The sequence below is a fragment of the Hemicordylus capensis genome, chromosome 5, assembly GCF_027244095.1.
Source record: "Hemicordylus capensis ecotype Gifberg chromosome 5, rHemCap1.1.pri, whole genome shotgun sequence".
NCBI lineage: Eukaryota > Metazoa > Chordata > Lepidosauria > Squamata > Cordylidae > Hemicordylus > Hemicordylus capensis.
In genome coordinates, this window is record NC_069661.1 from 241,346,704 (window position 1) to 241,373,891 (window position 27,188).

A 27,188-nucleotide genomic window follows, 5' to 3' on the forward strand; every position below is an offset into this window, starting at 1 on the left:
TGGGGTGCACTTACCCCTTCCTCTGCTTTCCCCCCACCCCCCATTTTAAAAGTCCACTGGGGCGGCAGGTTACCTCCCTGCTGCCCCGTTGCCACCTTTACTGGAAGTAGGTGGAAGTATCAGATGCGCTTGTGCGTGCCAGATGCATACACGGGCATGTCACAGACGCGTGTGTGCATGGTGGGTACAATGTGCCCATGCCCGGGGGCATGTTGGATACTTCCGCCTACTTCTGTTAAAGGTGGCAACAGAGTAACACACAGAGTGCTGGTGGGAGTAAAGCAGAGGGAGGAGTAAGTGCACCCTCCCTCGCCCTTAGAGCAGAACCCCCCCTGCCTTCGAGCCTCCCCCGCCCAGTTCCATGCACATCCCTAGCAGGAATCTCTCTCAGTCCTACCTGGAGACAGAACTGGAGGGAACCTGGAACCTTCTGCTCTTCCCAGAGGGGCTACCTTACAGTGCTCACAAACGTAGTTTCCCATTCATATGCAGGCAGATCCTGCTTAGCAAAAGCAGACAAGTCATGCTTGCTACCACAGACTAGAAAAGGAAGTTTTTTGGAAAGATCTACATAGGGATTCTGAGGGACAGCAGGTAACTTCATGGTAGCAGATGGGAGAGACAGATCACTCCTGAACTGCAAGTGCCTTGTGACCTCCTGTGTGTGTGCATACACACACCCAACGGCACAACTGGAGAACCTCAGGATTCATGTCAGAGACAGAGAGATTGCAGCTGGTTGCAGAGTTCTACACAGACCAAGATATTCTGCGGCCTGCAGAGATAGCAGTCCTAACCAGTCTGCTTCTTTGTGGCAGCACATGGAACAGTTTATTTAAAGTGTTGTAGGACGTCAGTCCTAATCATGAAAGCATTTTCCTTTAATGTTTTTAAGCTTTTTATTTGTTTTTAGAGTGTGTGTGTGTGTGTGTGTGTGTGTGTGTGTGTGTGTGTTTTAAAGCTCTCATTTTGCAGTTTGCATCAGACCAATTTTAAGGAAAGGGCATCTTATAAATTTCATACCTTCCAATGCTCGAGGGAAGATAAGAGATACTGAGTATTATGATGCATCAGTTGAAATAAACCAAAATATGGGTGTTAGAAAGCATGAAAACATGGTATACCATACCTCCACAGAACATAATCTGGGCTTTCCCCGTGGCTGCCCCAGGGCTTTGGAATGTGCTCTCTGTCAAAATAAGAGCTTCTCCATCTCTGGTTGCCTTTAATAAATCACTTAAGACAAACCTGTTTTCTCGAGTCTTGTGCTAAAACTATTTTTAATGGTTTTTATTAAAAATAGTTTTTACTGAGTTTTATTTATTGTTTTAAGTTGCATACATTGCCTTGAGATTTAGGTGTTAGGCAGTTTATAAATATAATAAATAAAAATAATATTCTATCACATCGACTGATTTCTACATCCTGCTCTGATGGACTTAGAGCATTTTTTAAAGTGCTTCTGTCCCCAAGAGGCTCACATTTTTTTTAAAAAAAAAAGTTCTCAGAAGGGAGGGGCTGGATCGCAATTGGTCCTCCTCAGGCCAATGGAGAGCCCTCACGGCTTTGCCTCACCCTCTGCTGCAGCCTGAGGGCAAATTTCTGAACTTCAGGATGGAATCTGTTTCCTGTCCAAGTGTTGCATGCTTTCTTTGATTTCCAGTCTGCTCTTATGCAGAAATTCCTTCGGATTCCCTGCTACCCATTACCAGAAAAACAAATGCATATTTTTCTTCAAGTATTTTCACACATATTCCCTACTCAAATAACTGGTGTGGCAATACACTGCAAAGTATGCATTTAAATAACGTGTTTCTAAGCAAACATACAGAAGGCATGGAATGCATAAAAATCTCTCTCTGTAATCTTATCAAATCTAATCTTCTTGGAAGTAGGAAAGAACAACAAGCACGTGGTCTATGGTAAAATTTTGTCAGAGTGGAATCTGAACCCATGAAAGAAAAATTAAGAAATTAAGCCTGTCATTGGTAACTAGGATAGAGTCCTCCAAAACTGCTAACACATGCAGTTCCATGAGAAACTGCACCTCACTTTGCCATGAAAGAACTGGAGTGTTCTTGTTCCTAGCCAAATAATTCCCTAGGTCAGATTTTAAAACAGAATGAGATACAGTCAGGTCTGATTCAACCGATTATTCTGTCAGGAGGTTGCCCTGTGCAAATTCCATGGAAATGAATGAAAGCCCCCGTTCATTTCAATGGGACTTGTGGAGAGAACCTTTCTACGGGTTGCGTTTTGTAATAATTATTGAAAGAAGGGGTCCCCCGTGTGGTTTCTGTCTCCAATACTGAAGTCTCTGTGTGGGGCCCAGCTTTCTCCACCCAATAGCAAGCTTATGGCACTAAAACAGCAGTGGTGGGGTGTGGTGGGGGGGAGAAGAGTTTTTCTTTGGGCAAGCCCTTAAAGCCTTCAATAAAATTTACAAGCCCAATTATTGTCAGGCCTATAAAAGAACACTTTTAAAAAGGAGAGAGGACCACTAAGCTTCTAGATGTGTTTATAGGGCAAAGAAACTTCTCTCACATTCTGCTCGATAATCCTTTCCCTAGGAGCCATTCTCCTGGCTAGAATATTTATTATGACGGTTGCTTACAATGTACTAATTTAATTTCTATGCAGAATGGGATTTAAAAAAATATATATGAAAGGCACTATAATTTCTACGTTTACCAAGACACGTACACACACACACACACACACACACACACACCATTTAGCATCCTAGAGTCAAAGCCTGAAACAGCAAAGATAATTTAGCTGTGTGTGAATCGCTGCTCTTCGGCAAAACGCTGCCAAAATTAAATCGGAAACGAAACGGCACTTTGTAGTCATTGGCCGCTCAGCAGGGTACGCCTAGTTAAAAACCTGAAGTGAAAAGGGTGATTGACCTACATTGCTACCAGCTTCATGCAGCTGCACTTCCGTATTTTCATCGCATTCGATGAAGCTCATTAGTTAATGCAACTGAATTACCTATACTTGCCAGGCATTCATTTATTTCATACCACATGGCCAGATACTAACTGCAGCACCGGAGCTACACAGCCCCCTGCCAGGCAGCTGTCTGGGTGAAAAAACAAAAAACAAAAATGGAAACTCATGTGCCTCCGAAAGAGACACGGTGTGTTGGGATTGGTTCTGAATCTGCAAGGGGACAAAACAGAGCATTTGATCTTGGCAACACCCCAAAGTAGGTGTTAAAAGGCAATGCCCCAAAGTTTGAGGCAAAGGAAGGGGTTGTATACCATTAGTAATTTCTAAGCTCTAGCTTTTTAGAATAAATTGGATGGCGTACAATGTATGTTATAGTGTTTGTTCATCTAATTCTTAGGACATCTCTGCGCCACAGAAATAATATAATGTAACATAATCATGACCATTTTCCTCAAGAAACCAGAGAATCGTAGTTCCGCAAGGGAGAACGGGCACCTCCAAGAAAGAATTGTCAGCATCTTCAATAAACTAGGATTCTTCAGGATCCTTAGGGGGAAGCTACAACACTTATAAGTGGTGTAGCACAGGGATTTGTATTTTCAATCCAAGGCAATACCAAATTTTGTCTTTTCTGCCAGCACAAGAATGTAGTGCAGTGGTTCTCAAACGTGGACGCCTGGATTTTGCTGGACTTCAACTCCCATGATCCCCAGCCACAATGGCCTTGTAGCTGGGGATTATGGAAGCTGAAGTCCATCAACAGCCGGGGATCCAAGTTTGAAAACCTCCGACAAAGTGTGTTGGTAGCTCCTGAAAATGCTCATCTCAGAGCTAGTGGATCTGAAATATTTCTCAATCTCTATTACCGTATTTACCCAAATAAAAGGCAATTGAATTTAAGATGACCCTCCTTAAAAAAAAAAAAAAAGAGGTTAAATGCAGCTTATACTTGTGTTTAGCCAAAAGGAACAGCACTCTGTATTTATGACGATTCCCCCAATTTCTATCATCAAAGAACTTGGAAAAAACCTAGTCTTGGATTCAGGTAAATACAGGACACAGGATGCTGAACTCATTCATGCTTTCTTCCTCACAATGACCCTGGGTTTGGGGACCAAGATGGATACATACCGCAGAGGTCACCCGACACGTTCAAAGCTGAAGGGTAGATGTACACTTTTCATGGCCAAGAGGACAGATAATGTATACACTGTGCTTACTATTTCCATCAATGCAAGGGGGAAATGCAGTTCCCCACAAACGGTCAGCAACATGTAGGGTACCCAAGACAAATGGGCTAATCACAGCTGTCCCCAGCAGAGCCATCTCTAGCTTTTGTGGGGCCCATGGCAAAAAGAGTTTGCAAGGCTCCCCACGGTGGATCAACCTGGCTCTGCCAGAACTGGAAGATCTCTCGCCATGCTGCCGTGTAGGACCTCGTGGGCAGGAGGCCCCTGGGTGACTGCTCCCCTGGCCCACCCTCCAGACAGCCCTGCTTCCCAGCTTATGTCCACTGCAGGTGGAAGTGTTTGGGAGACCATGTCTCCATTTCACATTTTACACCAATGCACTGTACACACTGTATGAAGTACAATGGAGAAACACTGCTGAAAACTTGGGGACAATCGGTGAAACCAGTAGATGGAATAAAGCCATTTCCTTCCATTATATAGCAGTATACTGTGGTTTGCCACCCAGCTTAACTCCACAGGGAGTCACAACCAGGACGAGTGTCAAGGGCCACCACTATTGACGTAACTGCTAAGGGCCCACTGCTCAACCAGGAGACCACCACATGAAGGCTATGGGTACAAGATAGTGGCAGAGTGAGTTTCTTGGGACCCACACTGATGAGGAGAGGGCCTACGGAAGGTAGTTTGCCAAGGGTCCCCTGTAAGCTGCAGCTGGCTCTCTGACGAGCATATCTGTACGTTACACAAGCTGTGAATGTGGTAAACAGACGACACTTTACATTTTTTTGTTGTGCGTTTATCTGCATTGTGTGCACTTCAAGAAATGCAATGTGCGAGGCCGCCTTTCTAGTCTGTTGTACATAGTTACAAGTACATCTCATAAGGCACATACGACTTGCTTCCAGCAGACAGCCTTCAACATGCAAGCTCGTGCCATCATTTCCACAACTGGCCATTCGGCCAGGTGTAACAGACTGTACAAGTGAATACTGTTTTTGCAAGACGACACATGGCCAATGAGAATGGAGAGAATGCAAGAGATCCGCCCACTGCCACTTCTCATCTCTGGGGGGAAATATGCATCTCTATTAGTAGGCTGCATCTAGTAGGCACACACACCCACACCCCTCTAAGAGAGAACTCTGGTCCCAATTCAGGCACATGTTTTCTGAAGAATGCTAGGGCTCCTCAAAAGCTTATCAGGGGCACTCAGTGAGAAGATCAGCAATGGCAGAGAAGGTTTGTCCATAAGATGGCTGGGCATCACTTTCAATTTTCCCCTACAGCAACTCAAGAGTGTTTGCAATGCCTTATAGGTTGCACCGTCAGATAGGAACATAGGAATGTCAGGTTTTTATATTTATATTTATATTATACACACATGCACTTGCTCTCTCCCCTGGCTTCAGTGCCAAGCCAACAAGTAGTCAGCACTCAATTTTGAAGAGAACTCCCCGCCTAGCAACAACTCTGCGTCTCATTAATAGAGTCCCCCCTTCCTAAACAGTATCTTCTAAGACACTGTTTCTCAAGCACCGGTCTGTGGACCGGTTCCGGTCAGTGAGGAGTTGAGTGCCGGTCCATGCTGGTCCATGAGGAATTAATCCCCCCATACAACCATTTCAAGCTGGTAGGGTCCGCCGCTGCTGGGAGCTCTCCGGAGCTCATTTCTAGGCATGCGGCCCTCACTGCTGGGATAACGTTCATTTCGAGGAAGCTAAATGAGTGTTATCCCAGCAGCGAGGGCTGCCTGCCTAGAAATGAGCTCTGGAGAGCTCCCAGTGGTGGTGCCCCCACCCCGGCTTGAAATTGTTTTGGGGGGTGCCTGGGGGTGGGGGCAAGTGGGGGGCAACCCCTTTACTAACTGCTGGTCCAGGAAACTGCACACAAAGACTGTACTGGTCCATGATTCCAAAAGCGTTGAGAAACACTGTTCTAAGACATTCCTAAACCCATCTCAACATTCTTTTTAGCGGGGAAGTGTGCCATGGCCCTGGTCCTTATGAACTGCTGAATGCTTCTCAGTATGGCACACATGAGCCTGCAGTTCAGAGTCAACAAAGCAACAATGACCACCTGGCTGTTTTAGGAAAAGACACCCAGATAGAAAATAGGAACATAGAAAGCTGCCATTAGGGATGTGCGAAACGTTTCGGGTACAGAACGATCTGTACCCAAAACGGCTGATTTTGGGTGATTCAGAGCTGAACCGAATCACCCTCGAAGCCCCCCGAAATTATTTGGATCCGAAACGAATCACCCGTTTCGGATCCGAAATATTTGTTGTTTCGACCCTCCATTTTGTGGCTGATAAATGCCTTCTTCTTCCCCCTCCATTTTGAGCAATGACATCAATTTGAATTTCCCGCCTTTTTGACTCCCATTGACTTCAATGCAAAAAGGTCTGATGTGATGTCTACTCGAATTTCAGGTCCCAGGGCCAAAAGGGTGGGGTGGTAGTGCCTAATGGGTGGAGGCTACCACCCAAATTGCAGAGGGATTGGGCAGAGGGCTGATTTTTGGTGAATTTCTGAAGCTTTAGTGTCTTTGGGGCAGATTGGGGGCATAACGTGGGATCTGGGGCAGAAGAGTGGGGTGGGGTGGTAGTTCCTAATTGGTGGAGGCTACCACCCCAATTGCAGAGTGATTGGGCAAAGGGCTGATTTTTGGTGAATTGTTGAAGTTTACACATCTTTAAGGTCTTTCCCCATTAGGTATAATGGAGGGTGTATCACTTCACGTCGGGGGGAAGGGGGTGACCCAGAGCTGTGTGGGGTTGGTGGTAGTGCAAGATAGGGGCAAGGAAGCTACCAGATTTTTTTCAAAGGATTTTGGCAGAGGGCTGATTTTTGGTGAATTGTTGAAGTTTACACGTCTTTAAGGTTTTTCCTCATAAGGTATAATGGAGGTTTCAACAGCCCCATAAGTGCACTTGGGGGGTGCTTGGGTGGCCAAGAGAGAGTGGTGATGTAGTGCACATAGGGTGCCAACCACCCCCATGGGTTTCTAACCCATGGGTTATAGGGCTCTGTTGTTTCTTAGATGTTCTGAGTGTAGATTCTATGATAGCAAATGAGAGTGGATTCATGGTGTCTCATTGAAAATCTCATTTGCTATCATAGAATCCACACTCAGAACACCTCAGAAGCAACAAAACTCCAACAAATGAAACCACCAAAAATCAGCCCTCTGCCCAAATCCTTTGAAAAAATTCAGGTAGCTTCCTTGCCCCTACCCTGCACTACCACCAACCCCACACCGCTCTAGGCCACCCCCTTCCCCCCGACGTGAAGTGATACACCCTCCATTATACCTAATGGGGGGAACCTTAAAAACGCATAAACTTCAGAAATTAACCAAAAATTAGCCCTCTGCCCAATCATTCTGAAATTGGGGTGGTAGCCTCCACCCATTAGGCACTACCACCCCACCCCACTCTTTTGGCCCCAGGACCCGTTTTTTAATCCGAATCGATTCAGATTCAGATCCGGATTAATTCGGATCCGAATCGAATTTGGGGTGATTTGGAAGGGCCAGATTCGGATCTAAAACAGATCGGGGGGTGTTTCGATTCGGATCCGAATCAAAACACCGAAAATCCGAATTGCACACCCCTAGCTGCCATATACCGAGTCAAACCATTGGTCCATTTAGCTCAGTATTGTCTACACAGACTGGCAGTGGCTTCTCCAAGGTTGTAGGCAGGAGTCTCTCTCAGCCCTGTCTTGTGAGGGAACTTGGGACCTTCTGCCTGCAAGCATGCAGGTGCTCTTCCCAAAGCATCCCCATCCACAAGGTAAATATCTTACAGTCCTCACACATCTAGTCTCCAATTCAAATGCAAACCAGGGCAGACCCTGCTTAGCAAAGGGAACAATTCATGTTTGCTACCACAAAACCAACTCCAAGCGAAGGCAACAGCACAGACTGAGATGCACTCTCTAGAACAAGCTCCATAATCCTCAGTGCACTGGGGCACCATTGTAGTTGAGCAAGAGTTCCGTGGCAGATCAATTGATGTGGAATAGATTCCTGGAACGCAGAAGTTTTTAAACCACTGTTTTAGAATTTCAGCAAAACAGCAGGGCCAACACAGGCCTCCATTCACCCAACTCTCTTTAAGAAATACAAATCTAATACTGAACCCTGAAAATAATATACATTAGCCCTCTTCAAACATGCACATAGAAGAAAAGGATGCTGTCCTCATGCACAGCATCCCAAGAGCACACCCAGAAGTCTCGCCCTAGCACTGACGTGCTGAGCAGCATCGCCCTCCTCACATCTCCATGCTTAGTGCTTTGGTCTGACGAGGCCAATGCTGTAAAGGTGCTGCCAGCCCTTTCCATGACTGGAAGGCTGGAGCGTCCAGCAGCTCACAACACTAAAAAAAACCCCACAAACCACCACTATTAAAAAGCATAAGACAAGCACCCAATATTTTAAACTAAGAGACAGAGAAATCTAAATCGACCTTAATTCCTTGAACAGAGAGTACTCTGGTTAGAGAAAGTGATCTTTGACTACGTTCAGAAACCCTGCAGGTTGAGACTATGATGGACTTCACTAGGTAGAGTGTTCCATTAAAGGAGGGGCTACCACTGAGCACATAAGGTGGTTGTCTCAATCCAGGGCCATACCACTCTAGCCCCCCGAACTTCCATCATCCCTGACTGGTGGTGGCCCCTATGGCTGGGGATGGTGGGCGTTCAAGACCAGTAAAAGCTGGAGGGCCAACACTGTTCAGCCCTGTCTTAACTCATCTAACAGTGTGCAGATGGGATTGTTTTAAGCAACCAACAAGCAGAGCAAAGTGATCTCATGGGCACCTCGAGACCAACGACAACTACAGTCACATTCTGTAAGCTGGCCGTGCTAAAGGACAAAACTCACAATGCTCCAACTAGAACCAGGAAATATGGCCGTGTGCCGGGGCGGGGTGGGTGTCCAATAAGAGTCACAGAATCTAGCTTATTTTTTAGGTTAGGATCAAGTTAGCAGGAGGTTAGATCAACATTTTCCAGGGTAGATGAGCAACTAGGAATGGTGCTACTGATTAGCAGCCATATTGGGTTTTTAATTAGGGCTGTGCTTAGTCATTAGTGATTGTTGGCATGAAAGTTCCTCTTTCAAAAGGAACTGGATTTTTCAGTAAGTGTCAAATCCTCTTCTGGAAACAAACAAAAACCCCAGATGTGTATGAAGAAAGTCGTGTCCCCCCACCCTTGGTATTAAGAGCTGGGGCTCCTTTATTGAACCGGTTTAGCTGTTATCAGAATAAGATGGTGGCAGCTTTTGCTCTTGAGGAGGAAAAAAAAAAAAAGAGTACTGTTGAAATGCACTGAATATTATCCATCACAAAAAGTTTCATTTTAGAGGACCAATCCAAGGCTTCATCACTCTCTTTAAAACAAACAAACAAACAAACAAACAAACAAACAAACAAACAAACCACTTATTGTACAATTCCACCATTAATGACCCCCCACCCCATTCTGATAATTAAAGCAGGGCTTGCCAAAATCCAGGTGCAAGGGAGTCATGACACCTAGAAATTTAACCATGGTGTGAAGTCTAGGATATTCAGATACTGATAAAATCTTTACTTGTCCCAAGCAGCCACGTTTCTGTTCTATGTTATTTGTAAAAGGGATAAAGTGAAGCCCTTTTACCATGTCAAGTGTCCATGTCTGTCTCCTAGATCCATATAAAGTATGTCAAGCCCTTCATTAAGGACCACAAATCTAAAGTTGAGATGTCCAGGAAGTTGAATTTTGCACTCATTATTACAATCAGCACCTTCTTTGCACCTCTGCAGAAAACACTCACAACACACAAAACTCTAGTTATAACAATTATTAGAGATTTGCAACCCTCATTTCCTTGTTAAAACAAGCCCAAGGCGGCTCACGAAATCGATGCCACATTAAAAACAGCATAACAAATGAATATCAATCTTCTGCAAATTTAGATCTTGCAACTTCTACAGAAGGGAACAGGAAAACCAAAAAGGAGAGATGTTAATAAGTTTTAGTATTATTACTATTTAAGAGGCCACACTCTCCCTAGAGGGCACTACATATTAAAAAGTAAAATCGGTGTCACACACTGCTCAAAGATGCTTAAATAAGGGAACAAATTCTTTTAAAAGCCTGTTAACAGGAGAGTCACTGGAAGCTACAACCTAACCCTAATCTGATCATTAGCACATGAAATTATTCTTCATATCCCTATCAAGTCGGTTACTAAATATGGAAGCTTATTTGCCTACAAAAGAGAGCACAGTTAACTACCTACAGGATTAGCATTAAAATGGAGATTTCTTTTTACAGGTTCACGGCATAGCTAAGTACATATGGATGCAATGAGGCAAATGACTGTCTGTAATTACGTTAAGTGCATCAGCTTGAAGTTTAACATAAATAGCACATTTAAGTATAAGCATGCAATTGTGACTGGGAAGATCCACAGCTAGATCTAGAATTGGCAGTTGAACCTCCGACTGGATGGTTTTTGTGTATATGAGAGCTGATACTCGTAGGCATTTGAATGAGCAATGTTGGGTGGAGATATTTCCACTGCTGATTTTTTCAGAAAAGTTTTCCATTTCTAAAAAGACTACTCTTCCCATAGGGTGGAAGGGCTATTTCAGGGGTGGCCAACCACAGGCTCTCTGGCTGTTTGGGGACTACAAACCCCACCCACAATGCTGCGGCAGGGGGTGATGGGAGCTGTAGTCCAACAGCAACTAGAGAGCCTCAGGTTGGTCACGCTGGGGATATTTCAACACCTAAAAAGCTGTCCTGGACTGTCAAAAATCCAAAGCATTCTATCAGCTTCTTGGGAATGAAACTGGACACCTTTCCATATAATCAAGACAAAAGCAAGACGAATAGACTAACACATGAAGGCACTGCTAAGCTTGTTTCTGTGTCTCAAGATCTCTTGCTGCCAGACAATCAGTCACCAGCGCAACTAGTGAAGGGGATAAAGTGTGATAAGTAGCCCTTGCCCATAGACTTACAAGCAGATCCATCCATGAGTGAAAAAGAATGTGGCTCAAGCAGTTCTGAATCAGTTTGCCACAATCTGAACTGGAATTGACAAGCAATGAAAAGTGCTTCTACAGACTGTGAAAATAAAACTGAAGGAGGTGTCCCTAACAAGAGAGAGTTTAATTCTGTTCAAGGAGATGTGCATATCATGCACAGCTCTCTGGGTCCTAGAATTACTATGTCAACAATTTCCAGTGCCTTCTTTTTTTCTTAAAATTTGAGCAAGCAAAGAAATTGCAAGCTTTTAGAGCTAAATAAGACCCAAGTGTTCCAATAAAAAAATATTTTTCAACATTTAAACCACACGTAGAGGTCATTCACACAATCAAAAACTGTGTTCTACCCGGGTTTAGGAGCTTTGTGTGCTCCCAATTTTTGGTTGTGTGAAAGCAAAGTAAGATGAAAACCTGGGCTGAAGTGACTGTAAGGAAGCAAGGTAGGAGGAAAACCTGTGTAGCTTTTCCTCCTACCTTGCTTCCACACAACCGAAAATAGGGAGCACACACAGCTCCCAAACCAGGATAGAACACAGTTTTTGACTGCGTGAATGCCCTCAATATGTAGTGTGGGAGGGGGTACTGTTTATGCAGAATATTTATAGTGCTGATCTGAAATGCACCTCTAATTTTCTCTTCCATATTCTCAAGGGGGCAAAGAGGGATCAATTTCAGCCATTTCTCTGACAGGCCCATGCAACTCTGAGAAACGTCACGGCCTATCGACAGCCATGATTTCTTCCCCAGAATCCTACCACCACTGCCACCGTCACCTGCAGCAGCATGGCATAAACTGGTTGTTTGTGTGTGTGTATTTTTTAAGAAAAGTTATATGCACTGCCACCAATGGTAGCAGGCTGCCCCCTCAAAACCCTGCAAGACTTTCACAGACACAACCTGCAATTGCCTTGCTTCATCCCCAAACCCTTTACAGCTTTAAGAAAATTTCCAGATCTATTTTAACCGAATATCAAATACGAGAACACGCCAAACACACTACTTCGTTTCTGCACGATCAAGCTATGCCACACACAACATCTTATGCAGAAGAACACAGCAGCCTGCCAAGCGTACAACCAACCATTTCAATTACAGCAACCAGCACAGGCCACTGGAGAGATTGTTAAAGGCTGTTGCCCATGGGCAGTGTGACAGCAACCGTGCGGCATAGGCCAAGCCCACCCACCTGCACCCAACTGTGGCTTGGTGGAGACTGCTGGGAGCTAATCAGCCGCTGACCAATGCCAACGTCAACAGCTGCAGATTATCACTCTCTGAATGAATTGTTGGAGTAGGGATTTGTTGGCATTTCAGGGAAAGATGAGGAAGAAGCACCAACTCTCCGCTTCAGATCTGGACAGTGTACTGTATCAAAATTCACATAATACCACATATTCTTACAGTGACACCTGTCTTTTCAGGAACACAGGAAGCTGCCTTCTACCCTTGGTCCATCTAGCTCAGTATCATCTACACAGACTGGCAACGGCTTCTCCAAGGTTGCAGGCAGGAGTCTCTCTCAGCCCTATCTTGGAGATGCTGCCAGGGAGGGAACTTGGAACCTTCTGCATGCAGCCGCTCTTCCCAGAGCGGCTTTATCCCTAAGGGTAAGATCTTGCAGGGCTCACCCATGTGGTCTCCCATTCAAATGCAAAACAGGGCAGACCCTGCTTAGCAAAGGGGCAATTTATGCTCGCAACCACAATACCTGCTGTAGCACACTCAGTACTCTTTTCAGTTTGGCCCGCAGAATGCCGACTTCATTGCTCTGCTACTATAACCAAGAAGCTCATTTGCACACAATTTCCAGAAGCTGTGCTATGAACACCTGGCTCCTAAAAATAAGCTCCAGACTAGGCCCTGCTCTCTGACCTGTCCTCTTTAGAAGACAGGGTAGGCAGGTATAAGACAAAGCCTTTTTTGTGGTGGTGTCAAGATACTGGAATGCCCTCCCTGGGTAGAGGAGTCAGGCTCCCAGCTCTTCCTGTGCTTAGATGGGCACTAAAAACCCACTTATTTAAGAGAGGCATTCGGTGCTCTGATGCTTTCTGAAAGTGTGTTTATTGTGGTGCCATTTTAATTTTGTGATTGCAGAAATTTTTGTACTACGCATTTTTATGCGTTGTTTTAAGTTGTTTAATGGTAGGGGCTGGTTTAAGTGTTTGGACATTTTGGGAACTGCTGTGAATACAAAAGGAGTGTGTGGTGGTGGTAGAACAGTATTATCTCAGCGCTTTGTTATTTAAGACCTCCTCTTGAGGACAGGGACCATAGGAACCCCGAAAACTGAATCAGACCATTGGTCTATCTAACTGAGTACTGCTTGCCAGTGTTCTGGTAGAAGAAGAGCAGAAGGAAAAACAGAAGGTTCCAGGTTCCCTCCCTGGCAGCATCTCCAAGATAGGGCCCAGAGAGATTCCTGCCTGCAACCTTGGAGAAGCCGCTGCCAGACTGTGAAGACAATACTGAGCTAGATGGACCTATGGTCTGACTCAGGATATGGCAGCTTCCTATGTTCCCTCTAACAGGGATTCCCAGATGTTGTTGACTACAACGCCCATAATCCCCAGCCAAAGGCCACTACTGCTGGGGATGCTGGGAACTGTAGTGAACAACATCTGGGGATCCCTGTTAGAGGGAACAGTGCTGTCTACTCAGAATGGCAGAAGCTTCTCCAAGTTTTCAGGCAGCCGTCTCTTCCAGCCTTACCTGGAGATGCTGCCAGGGACTGAACCTGGGACCTTCTGCATGCCAAGCAGATGCTTTGCCACTAAGCTATGGTCACATCACCTGGAAGCAATATGCACTTGGGCATCTTGTTTGGTGTGCCACACAAACTTAGTTCCCAAATACTATTTATGCCGTTCCAGTCATGGCTACCTGCAAGTGCCAATCCAATGCTCTGCCAAGAGAGGAACTGCTCACACTTGTTGCCTTACAGAACCACCTATAAGTTCCTAGATTCCCCTCCTAGATTCCCCCACATCCCAAATCATTACACCAACATATCTCCAGGCACTTTCCTCCCTCAACTTCAATCTCAGTGGGATGTTACCTAAACAAAACAAAGAGCAACACAGAATACGAGAATCCAAAGGACGTATGAGACTGTTGAAGTCTGCATAATTCATTTCCAATGCAAAACATTCACTCCTTAGTATAATGCAAGAATGCAAGTCAAGCCAAAGATCACAACCATGGCACAGCCCACAGACTGCTGAAGTTCAGACCACTACCCCTGCATTACCTCTCCTTCACGTTAGGACCTATAATCTGCATTATCATCGTGGATTGCAATGCCCTAGTCACAACCACCAAATCCAGCGGTAACAATGAGAGGACAATTCCTCCTTTGCTGCCTCGGACACACTGCAGTTCTTTTAGAAAATCCTGCCACAGTTCACCATCAGACATGGCACTGTTCAGACATTAGGGCAATTTGCACAATCAGACCTTGGGTAGGAGGTGAGTCCTACCCATGTTTTTGAGGTGTGTGTACTCCCGTTTTCTGATCACATGTGAATTAAACACAAGATTGGAGATGAGGACAGTCATTTGCAAATGATCTTGATCATTTGCCAAGGCCCAGCAAGGCAGGACAAGCACATCCTACCCGAATTCCGACCTCTACTTCGGAATGAGGTAGGAGAAAAAACCCTTCTACCCAGCTAGTGCTTGGCAAACGATCAAGCTGCCCACCTCTGACCTTCCGTTTAACTCACTTATGATCAGAAGATGGGAGCATGCACAACTCCTGAACTCGGGCAGGACATTCCACCTACCCAAGTTCTGATTGTGTCAACTGCCATATTGTGTTGTAAAGGTGGCTGCAAACATGTAGATGCCGTTGTGTGAACGACTGCATATGTCTTCATCTTAAAAATGAACTTGGATACAGGCCCCCTCCAGTGCAGGCTACACACTGGAAATGTACTGTTGTGCATGCATTGAACATAATGAGGTCATTCACACAATCAAAAACTGTGTTCAACTTGGGTTTGGGAGCTGTGTGCTCCTCCAATTTTGTTGCTGTGTGGAAGCAAGGTAAGAGGAAACCCTGGGTAGATGTTATTGAGGCTATTCACACGCACGTGCAAAACTGGGCTAAGGGAGCCCAGCCCAGTTTTGCACATGCATGTGAACCACCAGGATCAGGCCCAGGCCCGATCCTGGCAGCTACACGGCAGCAAACCCACCTAAGTAGTCTCCCTCTAAAATGAGCTTAAGGGAACGCGAGCTCCCTAACTTCATTTTTTTAAAATTGTGGGTCAGCTGCGGCTGATTGCAGCCCTGGCTGGCACACGGGGGTGGTGTGTGTGTCCCAATAATGCACCGCACACTCGCATGGTGCATTACTGGAGATCCGGGGAGTGCCGCGGCAAGTTGCCAGGTGATTCACCTGCCCAGGGAAGGAACAGAGATCGTCTGCAGGGAAGGTAAGTCAAACCTACCTTCCCCACAGACCTCCCTGGAGCTCTTCTCACCATTGTGAGAAGGGCTCCATTGTGTGGAAGCAAGGCAAGCGGAAACCTTGGGTAGAAGTGATTGTGTGGACGCAAGGTAGGAGGAAAACCTGGGTAGCATTTCCTCTTAACTTGCTTCCACGCCAACGAAAACTAGGAGCACCCACAGCTCCCAAACCCAGGTAGAATACAGTTATAACTGTGTGAATGTCCTCAATGTATAAACGACTGTACATGCATCCGCCCTACTCAGATTGTAAATGTGCTGAATGTAACATGTGAATAGGGTTAAAGCACACAGGCATCCTGATGGCATTCTTGCAAGCCAACAGGACAGCCTCGCAAACAATGTCGTGGAGACAAACATACACAAACACATACCATTCCCAATTCCCATGTCAGGGTATTTCCGTATAACAGTATTGTTGGGGGGGCTCTGTCTTCTTAATCTCTGGAGCCATCTCAGCAGATCAAACCCAGGTACAGGTAGATTGATTGATTGATTGATTGATTTTTAAGGAGAACACGTGGATGTTAACTTTAAAAGCTAGCTTCCACATGGGCACCTCTGGCATGCAGGCTCAGGCTAAAACTAGACATGTGGATAGGAAAGAAAGAGGGCTGAATGAAAAGAGTGTACAAGCTAGCTGTACGATGCTGGAGCGTAAGAGTGAAAACAAACTGCTGACAGCTCTCCAGGAAAAAGCTTAACCGGTTTAGGTAACCTTCAGCAATCTGCATTACCACAACTCTAGCAACAGTTTTTAACAGGCGAATTAAGGCCAAATTAAGTACTGAAGTGTGTCGTTGTTATCAACAGCATCATCTGGTTGCAGCCTTCTTTTCACTTTGAAAAAACAGCAGCCACACAGGAGCCTGATCCAACTGCAGGTCAACCAGCAGGGAGGTAGATGCATTTAACCCTGCTGAAAATCACCCTCCAGACTACTATGAGTTTCCCAAAGGTGCCATTTGCTGCGTTTGCGACCTTCGGGGGCTCACAACTACCTTGGAGATTTTCAGTGGGGAAATGGCATGCAAGTAGGTTAAACACACCCCTGCTTCTGTGCAGTGGTTCCAATCTGGATTTGACCAACATACGGCTGCTGTTTTAAAGTAAAAAGAAGGCTTCAGGTAAACAAGGGTGCATTTAATGTCTTGTCTAGTTTGGCCATAAGTAAAGGAGAGAGAAACTGTAGTGTTTAAAAAAAAATCAGCCTAGAATAATAGCACCCCAGTGCATGTGGCCCTTATTATCTGAAGTCCCTGCACCCACGGTCTTGCATATCCGCGGCTGGGCAATGTAGACCTGACCTCAATATCCGCAGTTTGAGAAGTTGGCAAAATCCGTCTATCCACGGTTCCTGGGAGGCTGGAAATGTCCTCCAATGTTGTTTCCAGCCAGCATTTTGTAACTCTTGGGGGGGGGGGGCACAAAAAAAAAAGTCCCGTGATTTTTTGTGGGAAATCAAAGAAATTGGAGTTTTGGGGGGGTCTAAAAAAGTTCTGGAGAAAACTGAGATCTCACAAGCACAATACCACTGTTCCCGGAGCTAGACAGGACCAGAACTGGGTCACATAAGGAGGAGCGCGAAGGGTAGAGGACTTGGTTGAAATCTGATTGGCCCTGTCTCGGAGCATGCAGAGCTACACAACCCATCACGTGACGGATGCCCTCCCCATACCCTGGGAAAAAAAAGTCCCATGATTTTTTGTGGGAAATCGAAGAAATTGGAGTTTTGGGGGGTCTTGCTGGACAGCTGGAGAACATGTTACATTACATTGTTACATTACCTTGTTTCACTTATTTATCCCTCCTCCCTGCTTTTTTTTTTAAACCCTTTTTTAACCTCAAGGAACCTCCCCCCCACCTCCCCAAATTCCCATTGTGTGAATGACCTCCCAGAGTAAATAAAAAACTGTGTTCTTCCCAAGTTTGGGAGCTGTGTATGTTCCCAATTTTCAGTTGTGTAGAAGCAAGGTAGTAGGAATACCTAGGTAGAAGCGATTGTGTGGAAGCAAGGAAAGAGGAAAACCTGGGTAGAAGTGATTGTGTGGAAGCAAGGAAAGAGGAAAAGCTACCCAGGTTATCCTCCTACCTTTCTACCATATTATCACTTCTACCGAGGTTTTCCTCCTGCTTCCACACAACCGAAAACTGGGAGCACATACAGCTCCCAAAGCTGGGTAGAACACACTTTTTGGATGGTATGAGTAACCTCAAGGTTTTGTTATCTACAGTTGTGGGCTAGAATGGAGCCCCCGCAGAATATAATGAGTGCCACTTGTATATCTTCTGTTGGTCTTCTCCCCTCACATTCTATATGCAAGATTACTTCCTACTGGGGAGCATCTGACCATGTAATCCTACCCCACACAATCTGAACTGGTATAGATCGACTCCTGCACGGATCCCTCATTTTTAATAGAGCTGCTGCGATCTCAGCCACACACTTCTGTTGCCGGGGAGGGGGGGGGAGAAACATGGAGCTAAATGACAGGGTCAAGTACAAGGGTCTAAGCACAGAGCTCCTGAAAGTTTGTGGGAAAACACTCTTTAATGATATGGACACTCTCGAGAATCTGCTAATGGACTGTGAACTCCCCTCCCCACCCCACTCAGTACAATTTGTACGCTTGCCGTATCCGTAGCAACAGTCACATATGGCCTGTCTTGTGTGGGCTACACAGTGTACAGTGTGAGGGAAGAGAACCAAACGAGACTGAAGTGCTTTGTGTATGCAAAAGAGAGCCAGTTCCTACCTCAGGTAGTCTCTGCGACACAGGATAAGGTTGGCTTTGGTGTACAAGGTAGAGCCTACTTCTCCCAATCTGCAGTCACAGCAGGCACACTTCAGACAGTCCTCATGCCAGTATTTGTCCAGGGCCTTTAGAAGATACCTGTCTTTGATCTTACGGTTGCAGCCAGCACAACCTTTCGGTTTGGTGTCTGGCTGGACTGAGAGCATTTGTATACCTGAAATGAAAAGAGAGAGGAAGGAGGAAAAGAAGTCACTATTGAGTTAAAGGTTCTGCAGAAGGCCACCCCACCCCGTAAAAAAGTGGCATTTGTATTAATGAGACGAACACTCTTCTCGTTTTGAAATTCCTTGCATGTTTCTCTGGAGTTCTACAAAATTCAACTCAAAACTTTCGTCGTCGGTAGGGCTGGTATGCCAATCAACTGACCAGTCAAATATTGTCAACTGACCACAGTGGTCCCTCTAATTTTTTTCATCTCTGTGCGGAATGAGTTTTGTTCTGGGCGGCAGTATCAAGGCACTGCGTGTGCAAATGCATTCATAGTGGAGCCTTCCTGATTCAACCTGAGCGGGATCTAAAATTAACTGTGCGGACATCAAAAAACCGTGTGCGCGCACGCACGCCTTAGAGGGAACAGTGCACATAAAGATATTCCATGAAACCATCATGCTTGAAGAATGGGCTTGCAGACAATTTAGCAGACTGCTTTAAAAACCAACTTAGCTGTTGTTGCTTTGCCTTATTTCCATTTTAAAATTACTCTCTTTTTAAAGTTTGTAACTGTATGCTGATCCTGGTGTTCAGGCATAAATGCCAAATAGAGCTATTCAGAGAACGGCTCACATTTATAGAAGACTTGCTGAACATTGTTAAAAGTAGATGTCATGAATTATTATAACTTAAGAGCATTAATTTGTTTCAAAACTAACAGTGACACAAACCACAAGCACAGATTAAGGTATCAAATGCAAATGATTAAGGTAGTTTTTTGTTGTTCTAATACTCAAGGTTCGTTAAAAAAAATAGTATCAGATAATGATCATGTATTTGACCGGCCTCTCACTTAGCAGCTTTCTCTGCCCCATAATAGCTTCAGCAGCTATAAATTCTTAACCAGGACACCAATTTCTTTCTTTTTAAAGATTAAGATTGCCAAGAAAATAAAATATGAAATGTGTTCATAGGAGTGAAGAGTCACTTAAGTCCAACTAAATTAAAAATATCTGATAAATCAGAGGCTGAATGTGCTTTGTTGCCTCCACTATGTAACAAATGTTGAATTATATGTAAATCACCTAATTGTCTCCCTTCTTTTACTCAGTTGCAATTCATCAGTTTAGACACGATGGCATGTCTATATAACTTGTTTTCCCATTCAGATGGTTGAAACCCATATTTGAGCTTCTAATATGTGCGACCTTTTTGTTCACTCAGACCTTTGAAATTTAAATGTTGATGTTTAAACTCATTTTAAAAGAGCTTTCAAATGGATTTGAATTGTATTTTGTATTTTCTTCTTCCCCTTTTGGTCTGTCATGATTTAATGCATTATGTGGTTTTTATTTTATGTTTTAATGTTGTGTTGTGAATCACCCAGAGAACAATTTGTTATGAGGCGGCAAACAAATGAAAGTTTATTATTGGTATTTTCCATATCTGGCCCTTACAGCAACTTCAACATATATAATTATTTTTCAAAGTTTTACAGGTATACAGTATTCTTGGTGTACGTCAACTAGCAGTCTGCTTTAAATGTTTGCTGTAGCTCTAATGGAGACACATATAGAAATTGAAATTGTTATTATTATTATTATTATTATTATAAGGGGACCCTGCGTTGATACTGGGCTTATCAGAACTTCTTGTTTTCCTCAAGAGTCCCCAGGCGCTTCTTTTAATTTACCTCAAAATTTCACCCAACACACAAACATTTTGGATGGCAACTTATCTCTCAGTCCTTTCCCCCACTCAGGGTACAGATTCTCTTCAGATATGTGACCACCACAATATCAGACCGCAAATGCACTGCACTCATATAATCTTCAGCTCACACCCAGTTTTTTTAAAACAGTTTTCTATCTTCATTTAAAAGCCAACTGCAGCAACAATTGGCACATACAAATACCATGGAGTTTTAAAGGCAAGAGGAGCTATGCTCATGTCCTCTGCTAACTGAGCAAAGAGGCACCTTTTCAAAGTGGCGATTCTCTTTATTTAGCAGTAGGAGAGCAACTGGCCCTATCCATCCCCAGCACAGCATCCCTCCAGTGGCTGCTGTTGGTGTCTATCTTGTGTTTCTTTTTTAGATCGTGAGCCCTTTGGGGACAGGGAGCCATTTTATTTATTTCTATGCAAACCGCTTTGTGAACTTTTGTTGAAAAGTGGTATATAAATATTCATCCTATTCATATGTTGATGGAAGAAAGACTTCAGACAGAGGAATGAAGGAATGATAGCTTTCTTTTGCTATATTTACCTGAATCCAAAACTAGGCTTTTTCCAAGTTATTTGATGTTAGAATGGGGGTTTGTGTGGTCATTTTAAATTTAGGGTCCTCTTCCTTTTGGGTATATAATATAACCTATATTTCTCCCATATTTTTATTTAACCCATCTTCTATTTGGGTAAATCTGATATTTTAAAAATATACACTTTTGGGATCCCAGAGGCATGGAATGCATATATCCAGGGTGTTTTTTAAAAAATGTGCAACCAGACCCAAAACATACAGTCCTCCTCCCCACAAAGTGTGCAGTTCTAAAAACACCGGTGCACTTAAAGCATTCAAGTCATGAAAGTGTTGTGCTAGAAGTTGTAAGAAGTGACTATTAACAATAAGGAAAGCAAAGTTTGTCGTCCAGGCTCCCCTAGAACCCAGGCCCTGATCAGGCATGTTTATTTCTCCTCCCCCTTCCAAAAATGCTTCCTGCAGACTCCACAGCTATTCCCTACAGAGTCTTTACAAATGAATCTAACACGCTTCTGCAACCGTGCTGTCAAATTCCCAGTTCCAAGGACTTTCTCCCACTCAGTGTAGGCTTGTAAATGTCAGGGAATGTGACTCTAGGCAACCAAATGTTTGCACACAGGCAAGACAAATGCACAGGTGTGTGATGCAGTGGTGCATGCCATGCACGTGAATTACGCTCACATCTCATTGTGCAATTTTCATTGTTTATTTATCATTAGATTTTTATACTGCCTTTCATTAAACACAATCTCACGGCAGTTTACAAAACATTTAACACAATATAAAACTATTCAACAGTTACAGAATAAACATACTAAATTGGAATATAAAAATACAAGTCTAATTAAAAGTTAAGACAAACAGACACACACACATGGCCATACAATACAGAGCAGCAGCAAAAACAACACTCATAATAGCCTGGGTAAAAAGCCAAGATTTCACTTGCTTTCTAAAAATTGTGATGGAGACTGAGGAGCAGATCCCTGTTGACTAAGCATTCCAAGACCTGGGGGCAATGACTGAGAAGGCCCTGTTCTGCGTGCACGACAGTTGAGCCTTCATTGTCGGCACACTATGACCTTGTAAAGTGAGCAGAAATCCTGGGGAGCAGGCAAACCATTAAGGGCTTAGTCAAAAGCAGCACCTTGAATTGGACCCAGAAACTAACTGGTAGCCAGTGCAGCTCTTTCAGAATGGGTGTCATGTGCTCCCACCAGGCAGCTCCAGATAGAACCCTAGCTGCCGCATTTTGCACTAGCTGCAGTTTCCGGATATTCTTCAAGGGCAGCCCCACGTAGAGCACGTTACAGTAATCCAGCCGTGACGTGACTACAGCATGACTAACTGTGTCCAGATCTGCCTTCTCGAGCTTCAAACCTAGCAGTCATGCTCAATTCCCACTGAGATTTAAGAACTGCTCACACAGGCACATCCTTTCCCCCAAAAAAGTTATACAGGATCTGAATGTATGTAATCAACTCCTTTGAAAAGGAGTAGCTTATTTGAATTAAGTTGGTGTAATTTAAAGCCTGCGTTCTCTCGCCCAAGTTTGGGTGCTTGGGACGACTTCCTATAAAAAGCCAGGTAACACACAAGATCCACAAACCATCTCAAAACAGCACAGCAAAGAAACAGCACCAACCATGCCGAGGAGAATAAACGTTCTAGGTTAGAACCCTCAGTTCACCTTCATTTCTGGTGCTTGACTGGGGATAAAGTAAAGTGTACTGTCAAGTCACCTAATGGTATATAGCCGTTGGCTGATAAATGTGCATGCATCAACCAGCCCTTAGCAAGATAATTTTCTCCGAGGTGAAAATGGCACCTTCAGAGGGGCTGCAGCTCAGTGGTAGAGAATCTGCTTTATATGGAGAAGGACCCAGTTTCAATCCCTGGCATCTCCAGGTTGGGCTGGGAGAAACTCCTGCTTGAAATCCTGGACAGCTGCTGCCAGTGAGTGTAGACAATCTTGAGTAGATGAACCAGGGGCAGATCTTATCTATGGGCGAAGTGGGTGGCGCTCACCTTAAATTTCTCAGTAAGCCATGTTGTCTCTGCCTCCGTTTTGTGTGCTTACTGCCTCCCTCTGTTGTTCCCTGCTGCTCTTGCCTGCAGCTGCTTTAAGAGTTGTGAGGGAGGAGATGGTAGTAAAGAACAAATGAAAAGCCACCGATCTTTTAAAATAGTATTAATGTTAATAAGGCATGCTTTTTGCAAAGTAAGCGGTCCTAGGACCACCCTATAAACCAATCAGAGAGGAACTATGCTGATTGACTCCTCAGGCAGCCAATCGGAGTGTCCAGAAGATGGGGAAGTCTCTCTTTTAGCTACTCAGAAGAATCCAATCATCATTTTGGTTAGAGAGTAGGTAGGCTGGCTGGCTGTTGGTAATTCTGATCTTTTGCTGACTTCTTTGTTTGTGTTTGCTTGGAGATGAGGAAATCAATCTCTGCTTTCTCTCCCTTGCTCTCTGATCTGATCTGTATGCAAAGCATTATGGCCCATTCCAAAAAGTGACATGCCATAAAACATTGGAAGGAACAGCAAACCATAAGACTGCACTAATTGAATTAGAAACTGTCATAACTAGCCAGAAAGTTCTTTTATGGAGTATGAATGGATTTCTGAGTCCAAACTGCCTTTCAAATAATTGCAGAAGTGGCTTTCCATGTGGGTGTGGTGTATGTAGAGAAGGAATGGATACTATTGGAAGGAAAATATATATATATTTAAAAATCCATTTGCTATGCAGAGAGCTAACCAGGTTTTTCTCTGGATTGTGGCCAGTGTCTGTTACATTAATGTGTCAACTGGGGGTTATGGTTCATTGGGCAAGGGTTAAGGAAGTGATACATTTTAAAACATTTGTTGCTTGCTAGGATGGACAGCCAGGCTACGTGGTGGGCACCCAAGGTGAGCAGAGAGTGGCACCCAGCTGTTCAGCAGGCATAAAGTAACGAGAGGGTGTCCCCATGCACCTTTGCTTCCCATGGTATCCTCTTAGTTGCAGGAGATGGTTCATAGCTGCAGTAAGCATCATTGAAAACCTTGTAATTTTTCTATTATTTATGTCTGCATTTTTGAAAGAGACAGGCAGAGATGCCTTATAACTTCAGAATGCATTTCTTCTCCACTTTCGTAGCTGGTCTCAGCTTTACCTGTGGCTTATATACATTTACTTACTTTTACATGTACAGCCTGTGCTTCCTCCAAGAAACCCAGAGTGGTGCACATGGTTACATTTATCCTCCCAACAGCCCTATGAGAAAGGTTGTGCTGAGAGATAAGTGACTGTCCCAGGGTCACCCCGTGAGTTTCATGGCTGAATGGGGATTTGAACTTTGAATTCCCCAGTCTAAACCAGTGCTCTACCACTCTAGCTCAAAGTTCTTTCCTCTTATTTATCAGTAGTAGTATTCATTTTTGAAATAATCAGGCAGATAGAGCAGCCCTGGTGATTTCAGAATGCATTTACTCTCCACAGAAGCAGCCTTTTGTAGCTGGTCTGTGCTTTACTTGTGGCTTGTACAGTTCTTTTCGTGTGTGCATGTGTGTTTATGTTTTGATCCTGCCATGTCAGATACAAATCTACACACTACTGTAGTCCTGTTAAGCACTATAAAGCAACTGATGTTTTTCATACTCCTCTGCATCTCTGCTGATGAGCAGTTGAGACTTGTGTGTTTGTATTTTGATCCCACTTGCTAGCTACAAATCTACACTATGCCAATTATTGCTAAGGCACCCACCTAGTTCTGGCTCCACCTCTACAGCTGCCCACAATTGGCTCCACCTCTCACTAAGCATGGCTCCACCTATCACCTGCCCTGCCTAGCACCCCCCCAGTCCCAAGAACCACCAGCCACCACCGAGATTAACCAATGGTTTGACTTAGTATAAGGCAGCTTCCTACATTTCTGTGTAGAGCTGGAATTATCCAAGTGATAGGAAGGGGTCCCTAAAGGGGTTGCATACATTGGAGGAAGCATACAGGTCGCTGCAGAGAAAAAGGAAGAAGAAGAGTGGGAAATGGAAGACGACCAAGACCTGATGCTTGCCGATGTGCATACCAAATGCAAATAGGAACCATAATGCAAGACAAGACCAACAGACTTTATACAGATTGGGTCCCTGAAAACAATAGCGAGAGATCTAGAGCCAGCTCCAGAAGCGTGTGCTCCATCACCTCCAGAGCAATCCCCCTCAACTTCCTAGCATTAGCCACCGTTGCATGTTGCACATGCAGAGATGCAGATCATGGCAGTCTTGTAAACAGGAGACTGAAACCTTGGTTTGGAGAGGGTTTTGCAAGCAAGAGTTCCAATGGAACAAATTCCACCCATGGCAGAGTCAACTTGTAATTGTGGGTGTTAAGGGAGCTTTCTGGGGAGACAATAGGCTGAATTAAGGAGTTTTGTTCATTTGTTTAAAATAAAGACTTCTTTTATCATATATTTCATTTCTTCATAGACTAATGTATTGAAACCCAAATTATATGCAACACCACCTATTTACAATACAGGGCTGACAAATCCCAGGTGCCAAGGCACTTAGAAACTTAACCATGGGGCCAAGACTAGGATTATCCAATAACACATTTGTCCCAGGCAGCCCCGTTTGTGTCCTAAGCACATTATTTATGAAGGGGATAAAGAGAAGCCCATTTATTCTCCCCTAACAATGTTCATCATGAAGTCTGGCAATTTCTCGTCTGGATCCTAGATCCAAAGAAAGTTAATCAAGGCCTGTTATAATGTGTTGTCAGAGTCCATAGTGCTTTAGAAAGTAACAAGGGTCCTTGCTCCAAGGAGCTTATTCTAACTGAACAGGAGTGAATTAGAATAAGTCGAGTAAAGACTGAGATGAGGGCATGAACAGAAGAGATGGGGCAACAAGGGAGGAATGCAGTTACAAATACACAGGTGTCGGTTTGGCTGGGGATGAGGATATAATAAAAGTTCAATAAAAATAAGAGCTAAGAAAATGGGCCCACTTGGGGTTTTTTTAGAAACTCATAACTGCTTCTCTCAGATACTTAAGTTGTGATCCAAGGCATACTTAGTGGAAATAACTGCAATTCCTACTGCAATTCAAGAAATTTCTGCTCTCAAGAAAGCTGCACACACACACACACACACACACACACAACTCAAGGAGCATATTTTATTTGTACAGACACACCTTTTTTGTATTGTAAGGGGAACACATAGGGTTGTGTCATCCTACAACTCCTATCCAAAAAAAAGAAAAGTAAAGTAAAAAAGACCTATCCTGATGTGTTAGCTCCATCCACTGTTCCCATTTTCTTGGGGGGAAAGCTTGGAAAGACAGATACATACACTTTGCAAAGGTCAGATTGGCATCTGTCAGAGGAAGGTGGGGGTGGGGTGGGGGGATGCCAGGCAAGAGCCTCCTACAAAATAAATGCCTTTCCACCCACTGTCAAGTCTGGGGGCAACCAAGATTTATCTTTTTCAACTGTTGCAGCAGGCAAGTCAGCTGCAGTTAGCTAGAACCCAGTGTGTAAAATATTAAGTACCTTTGAGCAAAAAGCCAGTCCAATAGCAGTATGCCTTTATAGCGAGTAACATCAAGATTAGAAGTTGCTCAATACTGCAGCAGCGGTAACTTTTGACTGGCCTCAAAGGGCCCCTCCATATATATATATTTTTAACCTGCATTTTTTTTATTAAAAAAAACCACCAAAACCTAACAACATGGAGTGTGAATGCAATGGACAGGTTTTATTACAGGTACATGTTCCACAGCCAGGATTAGCTGGGGCTCTGTTAAACATACACTCTGTGGAAAATGAACCCAGATTTGTCCCTGTAACAGAGAAGCACAGCACACTATCACTTCTGAAGAAAACACCAGAGTATTTCTGCAGACGTGTAGTTTGTGGACATAAGATCATGCACCTTTTGTAAATTGCCAATAGGGGTTACACTGGAGAATCTGGTAGCGCAGACCAGGTACCTTACTCTCTGCACCAAGACCGATCACAGGTGGAAGACACTATACTGGTCTGATCCTTGCTGCTCTACAGCAACACCCTGGTCATGGCTGGAAGGTATACTGCTCCTTGTCAACCTAACCAGATCAGGTGACCTGGGGAGCCAATAGGGGCCTGGCTTATCTATTAGAACACATGTATATCCTGCCCTTGTGTCCAAATAGGACTCTAAAGCAGCCAGGCAAAATGTTACAAGCATGTAAACAACAAAACCAACACACAAACATAAAAGAAACCAAGACGACAAGAGCTGTAGCAAATGCAAAATTTTGGA

General features: G+C 44.2%; 1 protein-coding gene across 5 annotated transcripts in view; it reads right to left on the reverse strand.

Annotated features, from left to right (window-relative positions):
- LMO3 (LIM domain only 3) overlaps positions 1-27,188 on the reverse strand; it is a 107,278-nt gene that overhangs the window by 66,720 nt on the left and 13,370 nt on the right. For all 5 annotated transcript variants that reach the window (XM_053252099.1, XM_053252098.1, XM_053252100.1 and 2 more), the window contains exon 2: positions 18,426-18,639. In XM_053252099.1, the coding sequence (XP_053108074.1) occupies positions 18,426-18,631 (206 nt within the window). In that variant the 5' untranslated portion in view covers positions 18,632-18,639. The remainder of the gene's footprint in view (positions 1-18,425; positions 18,640-27,188) is intronic.